This window comes from Macrosteles quadrilineatus, unplaced genomic scaffold (genome assembly GCF_028750875.1).
Source record: "Macrosteles quadrilineatus isolate MER2022 unplaced genomic scaffold, UCM_ALF_1.0 Scaffold_6__1_contigs__length_79288215, whole genome shotgun sequence".
Lineage (NCBI taxonomy): Eukaryota > Metazoa > Arthropoda > Insecta > Hemiptera > Cicadellidae > Macrosteles > Macrosteles quadrilineatus.
The window spans coordinates 66,467,599-66,483,596 of record NW_026542599.1 but is presented as its reverse complement, the minus strand read 5'-3'; the positions used below and the strand labels follow the sequence as shown (position 1 = coordinate 66,483,596).

General features: G+C 35.3%; 1 protein-coding gene across 2 annotated transcripts in view; it reads left to right on the top strand.

The window, feature by feature from the left end:
* LOC128996717 (ligand of Numb protein X 2-like) overlaps positions 1-15,998 on the top strand; it is an 87,756-nt gene that overhangs the window by 58,629 nt on the left and 13,129 nt on the right. For both annotated transcript variants that reach the window (XM_054422162.1, XM_054422163.1), the window contains exons 3-6: positions 9,544-9,643; positions 12,073-12,261; positions 13,298-13,654; positions 14,367-14,602. In XM_054422162.1, coding sequence (XP_054278137.1) covers positions 9,544-9,643; positions 12,073-12,261; positions 13,298-13,654; positions 14,367-14,602 — 882 coding nt within the window. The remainder of the gene's footprint in view (positions 1-9,543; positions 9,644-12,072; positions 12,262-13,297; positions 13,655-14,366; positions 14,603-15,998) is intronic.

Below are 15,998 nucleotides of genomic sequence, written 5' to 3'. Positions count from 1 at the left end.
CTGGTAATTTTGATAGCGTTGATGTCACCCTTAAATAGTAAATAGCATCCTACATACTGGAGGGAACCGTCCTCAAAAATTACCTGAAATCTTAAGAAATCTTATACGATCTTATACGATTGGTTTTAAGGATGATAAATCTGTAAATCAACATGTTTAATTAATCATTGCTACGAAGTACTACACTCGCCACTTGCTAGGTTACAAAGATATTCGCTTTACCAGTAATCATGGATATGGTAAATGATGGAATTATTAAGGACATATTCATCCAGGATATCTTGAAGATATTTCCAGATCTTTTCAGGGTATTTCAGATGGCTGAACGAATTTTCTCAAAGTTTTTGTCCATTGGTGAAACTCTTACAACTGGGTACATGTGGTGTTCTATTTCTCGTTAATGGTTTTGTGCCTTTTAAGGGAACACAGTTTTCCCAATCAGTGGTTAGTCATTACTGGTCAAGTCGTTACAGTGTAAAGCAATCCGTACCACAACGATTTCACCATCAATAATTTATGAAATGTACAAACTAGTGCAATACCGACACTAGATATTGTAGAGATGAATTACGTGGGAAAACAAGGATATAATATTTCTACATGTTTTTAAAACTTAAAACCTAAAAATCATCTAAAGATGAACCTGCACACTTATGTTTAGTCAACACTCAGCAAATAAACACTTAAGATAAGCGATACTGATTTGTCAACACAATTCAGACCAGCTTGATAGAGTTGTAAACCCATGTAATCTCGTGTGTGTGTATGTGTGGGTGTGTACTGGAGTGAGGGCTAGGCTCCAGCGACCTCCAGTTCCAGCTCCAGTCACTCCAGCCGCTGGAATGCGACGCTTAGTTTTAGGTCAGCAATTACCTTCAGCTCGCGGCACTGACAGACGCACACACAGACACTAACACACAAATACACAGGCACGTGGTCTAGGCACGGGCCGTGTACATTTGCATGACAGTGGATGCTTCAAAACAGGAACGCATACACTTTATGGTCGCATATGTTGGAGGTAGCGAGGTCCAACATGAAGTGCAGTCTCAAACTCGAGCGACCGAAGTGCTTGCCCCATTGATGGTGGCGAAACCTCGGTAAAGTTAATGGTGGTTCAAAATTGAACCCTGCTGTCTTTGATTATCGGGGTTTTGGCAATCGCCCTGGCTACAATCGCCTTGCTTCAGTTAGTATCAAAGCAAAGGTTACGCAAGTTGTTTTACTTATCCTTCACATGTATATTTTGGTAAAATTACGCACGGTTGCATGGCCATCTTACCTAGGCCTTCTTGGTTGGTGGTGTAGTAATAACCACATTTTATGGACTTAAATATTTGTAAATGAAGACTTGAACTATTTTAGAGCCATTTAAATAATCCAAGAATCTCTTTTTGAATAAGTTCGTTGACAGAAAGATAAATACATTTTTTTACCTGAGTAAATTTGAGACAACATTAGGCTAATCATACTCCAGGACTTAAAAGTTAAATATCTATGCATTCTAAAAGCGTAGTATGTTTGTGTCCTAGAACGCTAGGTACGAGCCCGGTATCGTTTTTCAAATTACTAGACCTAGGGGTTGTGGCATTATCACTTAGATAAAATCCATAGGTGGGATTTGAACCCGGACCTCTTGGGCCGAAGTCTCGCCCCCTAACCTCTATACCAGCTCGCCCCCCCCCCCACAACTCAAAAACGTAGTATGGCGGTAAAATGTTATTAAATTCATGTTAAAAAACTCCCGCATCGTTAAAGTTTTAAGTCAAGTTTTTAAAGACATTTATAAAACTAACTACAGTACAGTGTAACAATTTCCAACCACTTCAATGGGACACTAACCAACTAGCAATATATATTCCGTTTGCTGATGAGGTCACAGCGTTTTAATCTATCAAAGTCAAAGTCTTCTTGTACTATATTTAGCGATCAGTGTTCTCCAAACATCACGTTTCCAATCACCTTGTAAGGCAATGTAAGAGTACTATTTCCCAATGTATTTGCACGAGATTACAGTACATGTCTGCACAAAACACCTTCCAGGAAGTTCACACCTAGAATGATCGTCACCTTACTGAAGGCCATGATGATTATAGAACACTGCGAAACTTATCAGCAATATTCTAAAAACTCCAAGAAGCTGCCTTCCATTGAAATGGAGTTAGAGTAAAGTTGTAAATATGCTATTTAAACTCAACATTTGATTTTAGTTCCAGAGAAAACATCATAGAACTCTCATTTTGGTTTAGTATTGTCTATAACCAATGAATTGTTGATCAATGTACTGTTTTCCAAACATCACGTTTTTAATCACCCTGTAAGACAATTTAAGAATACTATTTCCCAACGTATGATGAATACTATTTCCCTTTTCCATGATGGAGACTGTCTTGGAAACAAAAGCTGTAATTTCAGTGTTTAATTCATCATATGTTTCTTAACTTTGTAGCCTACAAGAAGTTTAGAAAGGCTCGGAAGAATATGTCCAATTCAATGCATATCTACGGTATCAATTTTGACTTTTGGGTACTGAAGCAGACGTCCCATCTGTGAATCAGCTGTTGATAATTTTTATCCGAAGAAAACTGGTCAAATGAAGAACTTGCTTAGTTCTACCTCAGAGTAATAAGTTCTACCATTGAACAGCTAATATGTAGCATAGTTTTCATTTAGAAAGAACCTACTCGAATCAACATCTTACGAAGTGTTTTAGATAGTCGACGTGATAAGAAAGATGGTATAGCCAACGATAAGGTTTCAAATTGGGATATTCGACTTAAATCGACACTTGACAACAACTCAATCTATTGGGAACTTAATCCAAGTATGACCATTGTCCATTGGTTTTGAAATCGAGTATTGGAATAAGCAATCATAGATAACATGACTGCACACACTGCTTTTTCAGTTCTAATCACAATTCACAAACATGTGAAAACTCGGAAAACACTTTACACTTTCTTGTAAACCTCCTACAGTGGTTTCACTCTCTTTGCCGCCAAATTAATAATTCATCCCTGGGAAGATTGTCCAGTCCCACGACTTTGGCGGGAGTTGTGCGGATGGATACGCCGGTTGTGCCAAGGCCTGTCACCTAGTTCCCAAAGCTTGGTTACTAAACATATTATACTGGGGATTTCAAAATCATTAGGTTATACCATAGACTAACCATGTTTTATCCATGGTTATACCATTAACTTGTAGATACTGAAGTAGACGTCCGACTCGGCGAACTGTTCCAAATATTCCGGACATAATCGGAATCATAGATTATGATTATTAGGCTTACATTACAATTAAATTTATTAGAATATTTTTCTCAATACTCTAGGTACCAATAACTAATACTATTTCTTTGTGGACGGTTACAAGTACATTGTTTTGTACATGAATTAAGTCCTAAAATTTACATCTTTGAGTAAGTCAAAGCACAAAATAACGAGCGAGACATAACACAAGAATAATATAGTGTCTATTCCTTTCATCTGTTGAAATGTGTCAAATACTGTAATATTTTTGTTGTATGGATGCAACATTATTATTTTACTCATCGTTGCCTATAATGTCTAAATGTTCCTCAGTTCCCCATGCTAAACCCACGTGCTGTTTTCTCTTTGTAAGAGCCGACGTCTCTTAATTAGGATCAGAATAGATTAATTACACCAACAAAAGACAGCTTAGACTAGACGGATAAACGTATAAACACTCGCTAAAGATTTACAGTGCATCCATCCCGACGTTCCAAGTTCCATATAACTAGTCTTACCTTTCCCGCGATAATTCAACATTCCCGCGTAAAAACAGAAGCTCAATTGCTCTTGTTGACGAGTTTTTGATGTTTGGAATGTGGAGTTTCCTTGTACGGCAGCGAATTTGAGTTCCCGTCGCGGGTTTGACCTTGACTGAGACCTTCCAGTGACCTTCATATGACCTTCGCTAGTCATCGACTCGAGGCATTTCACTATCTTCGTGAGGAACAACGGGATGTGAAAATTGTGATTGAAGTACAGGGGTACAGGTCCTTTATTGTTTGGGAAATTCTTTAAAAATACCACCCTGGACCGAGCAGCGAAGAGTTTCTTTTTTTCTTGGAAATTGGGAAATTATAGTGTTGTAGCGTCTTGACGTCTTGTTAATTTGGGACCTAGCAAATGCAAATCTGCTCGTCAAAAAATCAAATTTCAGTCAATAAGAATGCAAATTTCCCATTGAAATTTTAAAGCAACAAATAAAGGAATGATGAGCTGGTACACTCGTCCAATTCTATGAGAACAATCCAAGTTTAACGTGTGTAGTGTAGCAGATATAAAATATCGTTTACACCTCCCCAAATTAAACATTGAACTGTATGTAATTTCCTTTATTTGTGAGGGTTTATGTCATTAGAAATCTTGAAGATTTGGTACTTGATTCAAACCCAAAATATGTGTAACGGTGGAACATTTTTTTTAAATTTAAGAACACTTATTTTGTGCAATCTGTGATATAGGCCTACCGGTTTTCTACTATACTAATTGCAACCATCGAATATACTTCGATGTTTGTAACCAGCCAGAATTAGAAATATGAAGCTGAATAGTACAACAGGATCGAAAGAGTGAGCTGCTATATCTTGCCAGTCAACACAACAACTAGTAGCAACTTATAGTAAAAAGGTGTCTCCTATGTCTAAAGATCTTAGTAAAAAAATAACTGTAAGAACTTAATATTACGATTTAATTTTACAACATCTGTGAGAGACTCATTGAATTATTTTTCTCTCCTTGGAAAACTGGCAAATAAATATTATATAACATTTTATATTATATTTATGTTTATATCTTATACACTAAAAAAACTTTTGCAAAACTTATGACAGCCCGACCATACTACTGGACCGAATTACACATGTTTGGCACCAAATGAAAGATATTTTCCTGTAGATGTGCAGAATCCCTTTATAAATTAAAATAGGCTCAAAAATAAGCACAACAAATGAATTTAGATAAACAAATTAAATTGGGCCTTATCGGTTGCCATAATGGTGACGAAATAAAAACAAAGTATAAACAGAAAATACAAAACAAATGGAAGAAATTCCAATCACATGTTTTATTTACAGCGTGTGGAATGAAAATAGAGAAGTTAGCAAAATTCATACTTTTGGTCGAGATTTCGTAGTAAATAATGTAGTGAAAAAATCGCTTTACCTTCATAGAATACTAGCTGTAACCCGCGGGCTTTGCCCCGTTTAACTTCTTAATTTTCAAGATTATCTCGTTCGCATGGCTCAATCACGTCCCGGTTGAAGTTCGTTCGCTACGCTCACTCACCTTTTGGTTGCAAATTAGCTGTTGCCATAAATGTAAAATACATAATAGTGCTGCACCCTGTTGGTAATCCTTGTAGCTTTAATGCTATTGAACATCATAGAACAGAACCAACTTGTTTAATTGTGAAACAGCTGTTAAGATTCAATAATTCCATTTCTCATAAGGATAACATGGGAAACTCCAGAGCCACTGGGGCGGAGCCCGAAAGGATTTTTGAAATAAGAATATGCCTATATGTTAATCGGGAATGTGAGCTATCATCATGCCAAATTTCAGCCCAATCCGACCAGTATTTTTCGCGTTCACTTGTCACAAACATACATCCATACATCCATACATCCAAACTTTCTCATTTATAATATTAGTAGGATTACAGTGGCACCCCATGGCAAAAAGACCGGTTTCACCCAGGCATCCCCTCTAAGTTTTAGCTCATCAGGCATACCCAAGATCCCCCGATCGTCAATAGGTACCAACATCATGCACCACTTGGGTATATATCGGAACGGTTGTACTCATAATCATAGCGAGAACTTAATTGTTTCTCGTCGAGTTAATGAAAACATACGATTCCTTCCTTGTTGGACTTGTTAAATACCCATTATCAATCATATTTTCTTCACCTTTGTAAGACAATTTAGAATGGTAGAGGTTTATTTCATGTTCTTTATTCCTAAGTGCAGCTAAATATTCAATCTACGTTACCGACACTTAGTTCTAACGAAATCCGCTAGGTCGCGTTGCTGATCGAAGCTCAGTTAGAGAACAGTAGTAAAAGCGCGAAATTTAAAATAACAAGTTTATCTCTCACTATGGATAAAGCCATAGACTTTGAACAGTATTAGTATTACTACTAGGTGAAACCCGTCGGAATCGACGGTTAGGTACTTTCAAGGCTTACGCTAAATTCATCTAACTGCGATGAATTGAGTGAAGTTTTATGCATATTTTGAGAATATTTTGGAACATATTTTGGAAGAACCTTTAAACAGTATTAAAATTGTTTTGGTAGATCCTTTGTAGTTAAATACTTCCGCGATTTCATCAGTGTAACGCATATTAATCTAGGATTTTATTTGAAAAAAAAAATCTGTTTGTTGGGAAGACACGTTCTAACTTCAAAGGGAGGTATATCCATTACAGTGTAAGTTTGATTTTTCCTTAGTTGTCTCAGCAATTACATAAAGTTGTCAAAATAATCTCTACGGAATGTTAGGAGTAGTGGAATATACTTGAAGTGAAGTTGGCTTTAATTCTTGGGACCTCCTCGTTTATATGGTCGTGCGGCTTCATTGGCAACAAATAATGCAAATAACATAGCAATGTGGAATTTCCAAAAAGGAAAAATAATTTTAATTGGCTGTTACGTAAATATTGACGTTTACATGCATTATTAATCAACGTATCTTATAAAGGATGATGGTATCTAGTTTAAAAGGAATATAACCTTTCTGTCATGACAGTAGCTGCTTAAATAGTATTTACTCATTGGGCCATTTTTACAGCCAAAATTGTAGTGTTATTTTCAATAATATTATCAACCCAGTGGGCCACGGTCCATAATATAGGCCACTGCAAATAATTTGTCAAGATAGGTACCATTTTAGGCAAGGTTTCTGTGTTTGGATGTTATTAGACACGGTAAGAGCACAATACAATTCTTCTGCAGATGAATTATCTGCTGGAGAAATATAAGCCGAATTATAAATGTTACAATGCGAGTTTGAGCATTTTGTAACTACCATGGGTAAGTTACATAGATTTTCTTTAGGCTGCTGCTCAGTGCACTTTAAGAATATATATTTTAAGATAAATTAAATTGTTTTTGTTGCTGAGTAGCGCTAGTAAACATGCACAATCCTTTTCGTTAGTCTAATAACATTCAAAGGCTCTCAAGAGTTCAAGTTCTTATTTTTATACATACAGTATCTATATTACGTTTTCACTAAGCTAAATGAATACATCGAAGTAACCTCTCTGAAAAGTCTGCAGTATATTGCAGTTTTAGCTTAATGACTTTCTAAATCATGCACATATTATTTCTGCATAAATATTGTAAAATGGTTTATCCAGTTGCTGTAAACTACTATTATTTTAACAAAATATGGACACGGCTCAAATGGGCACGTGCCCTTCTGCACTTGAGTTATTTTGTATTGTATTACACAATCGAAGGTTTGTCCATTGATTGGAAACATGTATGACAATAATCTCATGAACCTATGATGATCTGTCTAGAATAATATGATAAAATATAGGAAAAGTTGGTGAAAAAGGCAGACACCAACCCGTATAATAAAATAGATATAAGATAGTTCAATAAGAAATAATTGTAAGAGTTACAGTGATAAAAGGATTTCCAACTGATTTCATAATGAAACGTTATATTGCAAAACATGACAGAATAAAATCAATTTTAAAGTCAGAAAATAACATTGCAAATACTTCTTTTGGACAGTTCAGTAACTCCCAATAAATGTGTGTTGTTTAAAATACAATTTAAAAATTACCAGCTGTTTCATTAAAAAGTATTATCCACATGGCCAAAATGTAAACAAATTTGTGGAGGGATCTTTAAAGGCTTCTGGGGCAGAGGCCTAAGCGAATTTACTTCGTTTTTCTTTTGATAACTCATCTACAGACCAAGACCTTTCTTTTGATACCTCTACCAAGTTTCTACGCCCAGCCGTTCTCTCAAATTAGTGGAGACAAAGTTTCCAATTAAATATTTAGATTCCCCCATGTTAATCTTATGGGAGAAACCCCAACTTTGATGGAAGATCCTGCCCAAACTAATAAAGATATCAAAAAACTAAAAACACTTTGCAAAACTACGGATTAGGGCAATTGTTTTGACACTTTAATCATCAAAATCGGTCCAAAAATGAGGGAGGAGTTCTGTTCACAAAAATCGGCTTAGCGTATTATATATATAGATTACTGTGTTTAAATCTATAAACACTCGCTTTTATTTTAATATTGATAAATATGTGTTATGTTTTTTTTTGTTATTTATCCAATTTTCCAACTATTTTGACCATAACGAAACCTTCTCAGTTAATGTATGATTTATGATTTTATTTCTCAAATTCGGCGTCGGTTTACATGTCGCCACATGGTAAAATACATACAATAGGCGATAAAATAAATACATTGTTGACGAAATAACCACAAAATATAAACAGAAAATTAAAACAAATTAAAGAAATTCCAATCACGTGTTTTGTTTACAGCGTGGGTTGAAAATTGAGAAGTTTGCAAAATACATATTTTTGGTCGAGTTTTCGACCACGGGGTGAGCTCTCGTATTTATTTATATATTATGTTAATATTTTATCAATATTGTAAATTAACTATCGAGTTGTTTATTTTTTAACTCTGGGTTATCTTTTTTAGTAAATTATATCGACGATTTATACTCAAGCCTTCTAAGGTCATGCATGGCCTTCCTTTGGTCATTACGATTACGTTAAGGAAAATATAGTTTTTGTTTCTTTCGCGATCCAATTATATCGTCATGCTCGAGTGACGTCATGTAATGAAGGCGTGTGTCGCACCCTGTCATGATCAATGAGTATCACCTGCTTATCGATCAGCTGGAACTTCCGTTAGGTCCTCTACTTCCGGTCCTCAGTCTGTAGACTTCTGACAGTTGCCATGGTTGATATCTGGATGACGTATGCGTGCTATGCCCGTAGGATACATAAAGGTAGGCAGAAAAGTATAGTTTCAAATAAATTATCAATCAGAAGTGTAATATGTTACTTTTAAATCATTATTTTAATTTTCCAAGCAATATATTGTTTTATTATGGATTCTGTGTAGACTGTATCTCGAAATATTTCGTCTGTGTTCTGGGTAGCTTCTGTATTCTGTAATACATTTGATTGGTTGCTGTTTCGTAGTATGTGAGTGCTTTTGCTCAGACCATTGTTGAGACTAGGGATCATCGGAACGATATGAGCGAAATTCTACTGAAATCGTCTTGTAGAACATTAGGGACCTTTGATAGAATCGAGACAATTTACAGAATAATTTGTTTTTGTGGATTTCGGGGAGTTTCCAGAAAATTCACCCTAAAACAAGTGCTTGTTACAACGCTCCTGTATTGTTGTAGAACTTAGAACATCTACTGCAGTCAGCTGATTATTCCAACGCTCCTGTATTGTTGTAGAACATACAATAACTACTACTGTCAGCTGATTGTTACAACGTTCCTGTATTGTTGCAGACATGTCTCCAGTGCGATGGAGACGACGTCGAAGCAGTCAGGACCAGGATCTCCATCTCTACAACATCCGACAACAGCTGGTCGTAGTCACAGACCATTGGTAAGTGTTAACTTTACAGCGGTTTTAGAACATTCTTATACTCAGCATTTTCGTTTTCCCACAAAATATATTAAAATTTCGAGTTCTTATTCAAACAGGCAAGCATGTTTCTTTAAAAACTTTTTCCTCAGCTAGTGTGCACCGCAGGAAAATCTACGCATACTGATGGAAAGATACTTTTCTGTAGATGTGCAGAATCCCTTTATAAATTAAAATAGGCTGAAAAATAAGCACACAAACTTAATTTAAAGTTAAAAAATTAACATGGGCCTTATGGGTTGTCATCCTGGTGACGAAATAACAACGAAATACAAACAGAAAATAAAAACAAATGGAAGAAATTCCAATCACATGATTTATTTACAGCGTGAGGTGAAAATAGCTAAAGTCTGTACATTACATATTTTTTGTCGAGTTTTCGACCACTAAACGACCTCTTGTATCTTTTAAACAAGATTAAGAGGTTTAGTTACAGAATAAAAATATGTATACTTTTCGGTTGCTGGACAGCGTTTTGTTGCTTATATGTTTATCCCAGATCAATGAGGATAAAATATACTTTTTTCTGTGGCTTTATTATTGTGTTATCACACTCTATTTCTCATTCAATGTTGTATGTGAGCATTTTAGCACTCACCCCCATACAACGGGCTCAATTCTTTAATTATTTTCTATATTTTGCAATAATGCTTTTTTGGAGACATTATTTAGACCTATTCATATAGTTTTTTTCATTTAACTTTTTAAGGTGTGAAGATAAGAATAAATTTATTGCAATGATTTTTGTATGGATGTTAAGAGATCTGTAAATATCAACCGATTAGGCAGTGCAGCACCATTACATTTTGTAAGCAAAACTAATTTAGGTAAGATCCGTAGCAAGTTAAACCACAGACAATAGAGTTTAAATCCTACGTTTAAACTTTCCAAAATGCTGCCCAAACTACACACATTGAATGAATGAAGTTCCAAAACTGATAACATTAAATAACTAAGGAAGCAGACGGGAAGACGTGAAGATAACTGTTCTTTAAACATAGATAATCTAGGCGCCACCCAACCTGTTTAAACTAAACAGTTTAAATACCCGTATTTCCTCAAATACCATGCTCAAATAACATGCTTTAAACTGCCGGGACCGTTTGACAGTTAATGAAATAACATGCTTAACAGCTTTTGATTAACTTAGTAAAATTACGATTTGCATTATATTCGTTTTCTTTTTACTTTGGAATTAATAAATTTAAATCCCTGGTGAAAATAAGCCTTATTGCTATATTATATTTTATTACTGATACAGATTTAAATTTGGGTAAGATTATTCATATATTTAAAAATTGCCACCTTTTATTTACATAAAGAATGTTTTAGTCATATTTAAAAGATTTGCATACTTGCAGAAGTCGTAGAGTTTTAAATATGGATCAGTAGATTATTCTCAATTAAAGCATCATTCAATCACAGCCAAATTACTACGAATTCATTGCATTAGTTCATTTGGAACTTTGGTAAACTCAAAACTAACTCTTGTAAATTCTCGATATCTGGAAAAGCTTGTAAATGCTCCATACATTTTCCAAAAATTGCAATGCAGTAAACAGTGTACTGAACGAACGGTATTATAACAAAGGGGATCTTTGGATTTATATCTTAGCTCGCTACCATCACGGTCACCTTATTGCATTCAAAATGAGATAGTATAAGATTCTTCTCTTCTTCTTCGTAGTGTTCCAGTACAGTGAGCTGAAAGCCTACTGGACTGAGGCTGTTTTAGGACTTTGTCCTCTTCAGCCAGTTTTTTTGTGGCCCAATCCCATAAGGATCGGGCGCTAGTTAAAAATTTGTTTATAGACTCATCGTGTGTTCCCCCTCCACGGAAATCTTTAGTAAAAGTTGAATTTTTTTTCTTTTTGAAGAGAAACCAGTTTGTATTTCATCATGATTTTTGCAATGTTCGCCAGTTTTGTTACTAATGTCTAATGTGTGAGTGTGAAAAAAGGGTTTACTGGACAGTAAATCGTACCGGTTTCTTATAAATGTATAATAGAAATTTTAATAGTCTAATGAATTGAGCGGTTAATGACCTTCAAATTTCAATGTTACATTTTGTCAACTGTCTGCAGTTGTTGATTAGGATTAGGCTACAAGTATCAATTTCAGTAGGTAGCTCTGATTCTGTAATATATCAAAAGCATAGTTTTTTTTTCGCTGCTTTTATGGTTATTGTTTTGAACACGTAGTAAATTCTTGTTCATCCGTATCAGGTTTGCCGGGTTTAGATATACTGTACTTTTAGCGCTAGCAACATTGTCGATATTGTTTTCGTTCTCTGCATGGAATTTATATTGAACGATGAATTACTGTTCATTATTTCTAGTTTAAAAGGCCTTTTTCAATAAATATTCCTCAAACCCACTGGTGTTCCACAGGTCCACACCCTCTATGGTGGCCTCGACAGCGACCCCACGGGTCCGTAGGACGTCCCTAGGCAAGGAGGTTTGTGCACGAGAGAAGAGGAACCCTCTCCTGGAAAAGGTTAAGAACACCAAACTCTCCTGTTTCCGGTCCACGGGTAACATGGCTCCTATTTCCGGGGAGGTGACTACTGACAGTGAAAGGTAAGGGTAGGATATATCTACTTCAAATCAAATTAATTCAATTTAAACTAAACTGAGGTTAACCATGATTTTACGCAAGTAAAACGGCTCCTTCAACTAGCGTTAAGCAGCATGCAGCACGTATATGCAAGAATGAGATGCACCGGTGAATTGCAGGGGCTGTTGTTATTTGCTAGAGTATAGTAAATGAATGCCGACTTCGTTGTTTTTCAGTTACTCAGTTACTCTAATGTACTCAGGTGGAAAATCGTATTTATTACATTAACAACATACATATAGGCTATAACTTATAATTTGTGTTAATCAATATTAGTTTTCACCTTCTGTCGTTCCTATTCGCTGCTTAATAGGAACGGTGGAAAATAAATAAATATTAATGAATTTTTGACGTTCCAATAGTAGGAAATAAACCGTAATTGTTTTAAATCTTTTTCTTATGTAAGCAATGGACACGGCTTTTCAATTGTTACATGGCGTAATGTTAGTTTTTAACATTTATAAAAATGGTAAAACAGTACTGTAACAATTTTGGAGCAAAACACGTACTAGAAGTCAGCAAGAATACATTATATATACGCGTTTTAAATGATAATTCTATTTTGTTAATATTCAATCAATGCAAGGTTACTTTTTTGTCAAATCAACAAAAAATCAAGGTTTAGCGAGAGAGAAAAAAATTATACTATCGCATGATATTTTGTGAGACATATCTACAATTCAAACTATTCTATACAAGTCAAACCACGATTAGTCACTGCAGACAGTTTTATTCGTGCTTAAAGAACACTAAGATTATAAATAAAAAATATTTTAAACAATTAGTACTGTATAAAAAATACGTAGAAATATCTATAATTTACCCCTACTAAGACCAATGTATCCAATGTTTTATGTCTCTAGAAAAAAGTAGGCCTAAGTAATCCAAAATATTTTTTTCGTTTTGAAAACCTTGGTTTGACAAGAATGTAGCTTTACTTTTATTTAATTCACTGGAAATTAATTCTTTCCATTCAATAACCAGCAACAATACCCACAGCCTTCTAGATCGACCACGTCGCCTCGCCGCATCCATTGATGACTTGATCGACGACGACGTATTCTTCAAGGACGTTCCCGTGGTGGCCGCCAGGAGCGCTGTTCAACGCGCTGCTTTCACTTCGCCCGTGCTAGAGAGGCTAGACACCCTGGACAGGCTAGACACCCAGCGCACACTAGACACCCAGCACACACTAGACACCCATCGACCAGTCGCCATGAACAACTCATGTTTTTCGGCCAAGCTGAAGGCGATGTCAGAGAAATACCTTAAATGTTCTACCAATAGATTCTTAGCCAAACTGTATAAAACTAAGGACAGTGGGGTGCCCAAGGAACCATCCAAAGCCAAGCTGAGGTAGATTATTGCATTAAATATTATAATATAAATTAAAAATATTTTAATTTAATTTTCTGGACATTTGTGTATAGTTGACAACTATTAGTGATACTTATTTTTGATAATTATAAGTATTATGTAAACACACAAGTAATTCGGGTTGGTAAATTACTTGGAAATAATAATTTACTAAAAAAAAAATTTGTGGCCAATAATTTTGTAAGGTATAAAAATATATCAAGATAAATAATTAATAAGCATACAGTACCAGATATGGGCATTACACTGTACCATACGTATGAATTTTTGAGGGTGGTGTTTTTGGCCTCTAGGGATATAAAAACAAAAAAGGAAATCGGTCTTGGGTTCAAGTCTTACCATTAGACATAAGACCTACGTCAATGGCTTATTCCCTACATGGGAAATTCATTTAAAAAAGATTTCATCCATTTTTTTGTAAAAAAATATTTTTTTAGTGTTAACTGTTTATGCCAATAACATTTTTTATGAATTAGACACAAAAACACTAAAAAAGTAAAGTGGTCCAACCCCTGTGCTTTAAATTTCATTTCTGCATCCAGTTAAATCTTCATTCTACTTCACAGTACATTGGATGAAACTTTCGCACCAAGAAAGTATTCTAATTAAGTTTCCTAACACAATTTATCAGTGTAACAACTACAGAACCTCTACCAATAATTCACAGAATCAATTCCATGCCTTTTCACAGGAGTTTCTCGTACGGAGCTCTACCAGGGGTGGAAGAGTTCCAGAGGCGACACAACCCTCTCTACACCGAGGATGATGATGACTACCTGACAGGCGGGGGTGGGGGTGAGGACTGTGACAGTGGTATCCTGGTCAACGGGAGCATTACGGGGTCTCTAGGCGGGGGCAGGACTAGCTTCCGGGGCTCACACCACGCCAGGAGTGCCTCACAGGACCAGACGAGCCTCTCTGTGCAAGGTAATCGTCACATTTTGTGATAAGGGTGGATTTCACTTTTTAGAGGAAGGGGTATGGATAAAACACAGAAAAAAATAAAAAACATAATCCTTCTTTCTTTTATTTTCAGCAGTTGGTAGTATCTCTTGATTCAGTCCATTAGCGTTATAGGCTCTTGGAAAATCCCAACAGCTGTAGAATGCCCATTTATTTTATGCTTTGTCCTCATGGTAACTTTTCTTAGGAATTTCAATTTCATCTTTCTCTTTGCTAGAGCTGGACAATCAAATTCCAAAATGTTCGCCGAGTTACCCCTCTATTGAACGATTGCATTGGTCCTGGTACTGTACCACTGTACCCTGATGTTTATTTCATGGTTTTTATTAGCGAATTTCCCTATAGGGAAGTAGCTATTACCGTAGGTCTCATGGTAAGACTTAAGCCCGGGACCGATTTACTTTTTCATTTTGATGTCCCCAGAGGCCAAAAACACCATTCGTTCAAATTTTGATATATGTATATATATATATATAGACTTTTATATATATATATATATATATATACGTCCGTGAACGCGATAACTTGAGTAATTTTTGTCCGATTTTGATGAAATTTGGTTTAAAGGTGTAAAGCGGGATAAACTTGAATGAGTTCGCGAATCAGCATGATCGGACCATGGGAACGGGGCTTTACGGGGGGTTTTATGGGGTAAAAATTGGTTTTTCTCACTTTTGACCCTCAAAACACAAAATTTCCCAATTTCTCTTTAGACCTTTTTAAAGAGCTTAAAAAAACAATTAATTTAGTATATAAAAGTATTTTTTTTCGGTTAATAGTAACGGAAAAAATTAAAAAAATTGTAAATTTAAAATTCCCATGTTATTCTTATGGAGAATATTGTCAAATGTTGTAGTTTGCTTGTTTATGGATATATTTTGTATTTTGATCAAATTTATTTATTTTGTACTAAGCAATCAATATTTTACAAAAAAACACACTTTATTAGTTTCCTTGTAGCAGCAAACCTAGGTACTCGTTAAACCTAATGTTATTAAAATATATTTAATTGAAAATCAATTAAGACAAATCGAAATTCGCTTAGTCGGCAGGTTTGCTACGGCGGGGGTATTTACTGCATGTGGTCATGCAGAAACACATAGAATCTTCTCCATCTTTGTTAATTTTGAAAATATTTTTAAATATTCAAATTTACGTATCCCGACAAGACATTTTATACACCACCACATTCCAACCTTTGAATCTAAGTTTTTCAAAATCAAGTGAAAGTTGGTATTATTGTAACCTCTAGCTATAGCCTCTTGTTTTATTTCTACAAAACTAAGTTGCCACATATCTTAGTGACTAATTTACCAATGTCCTTTGAATTAACAGATACATCCTACTCAACGTTGTTAGA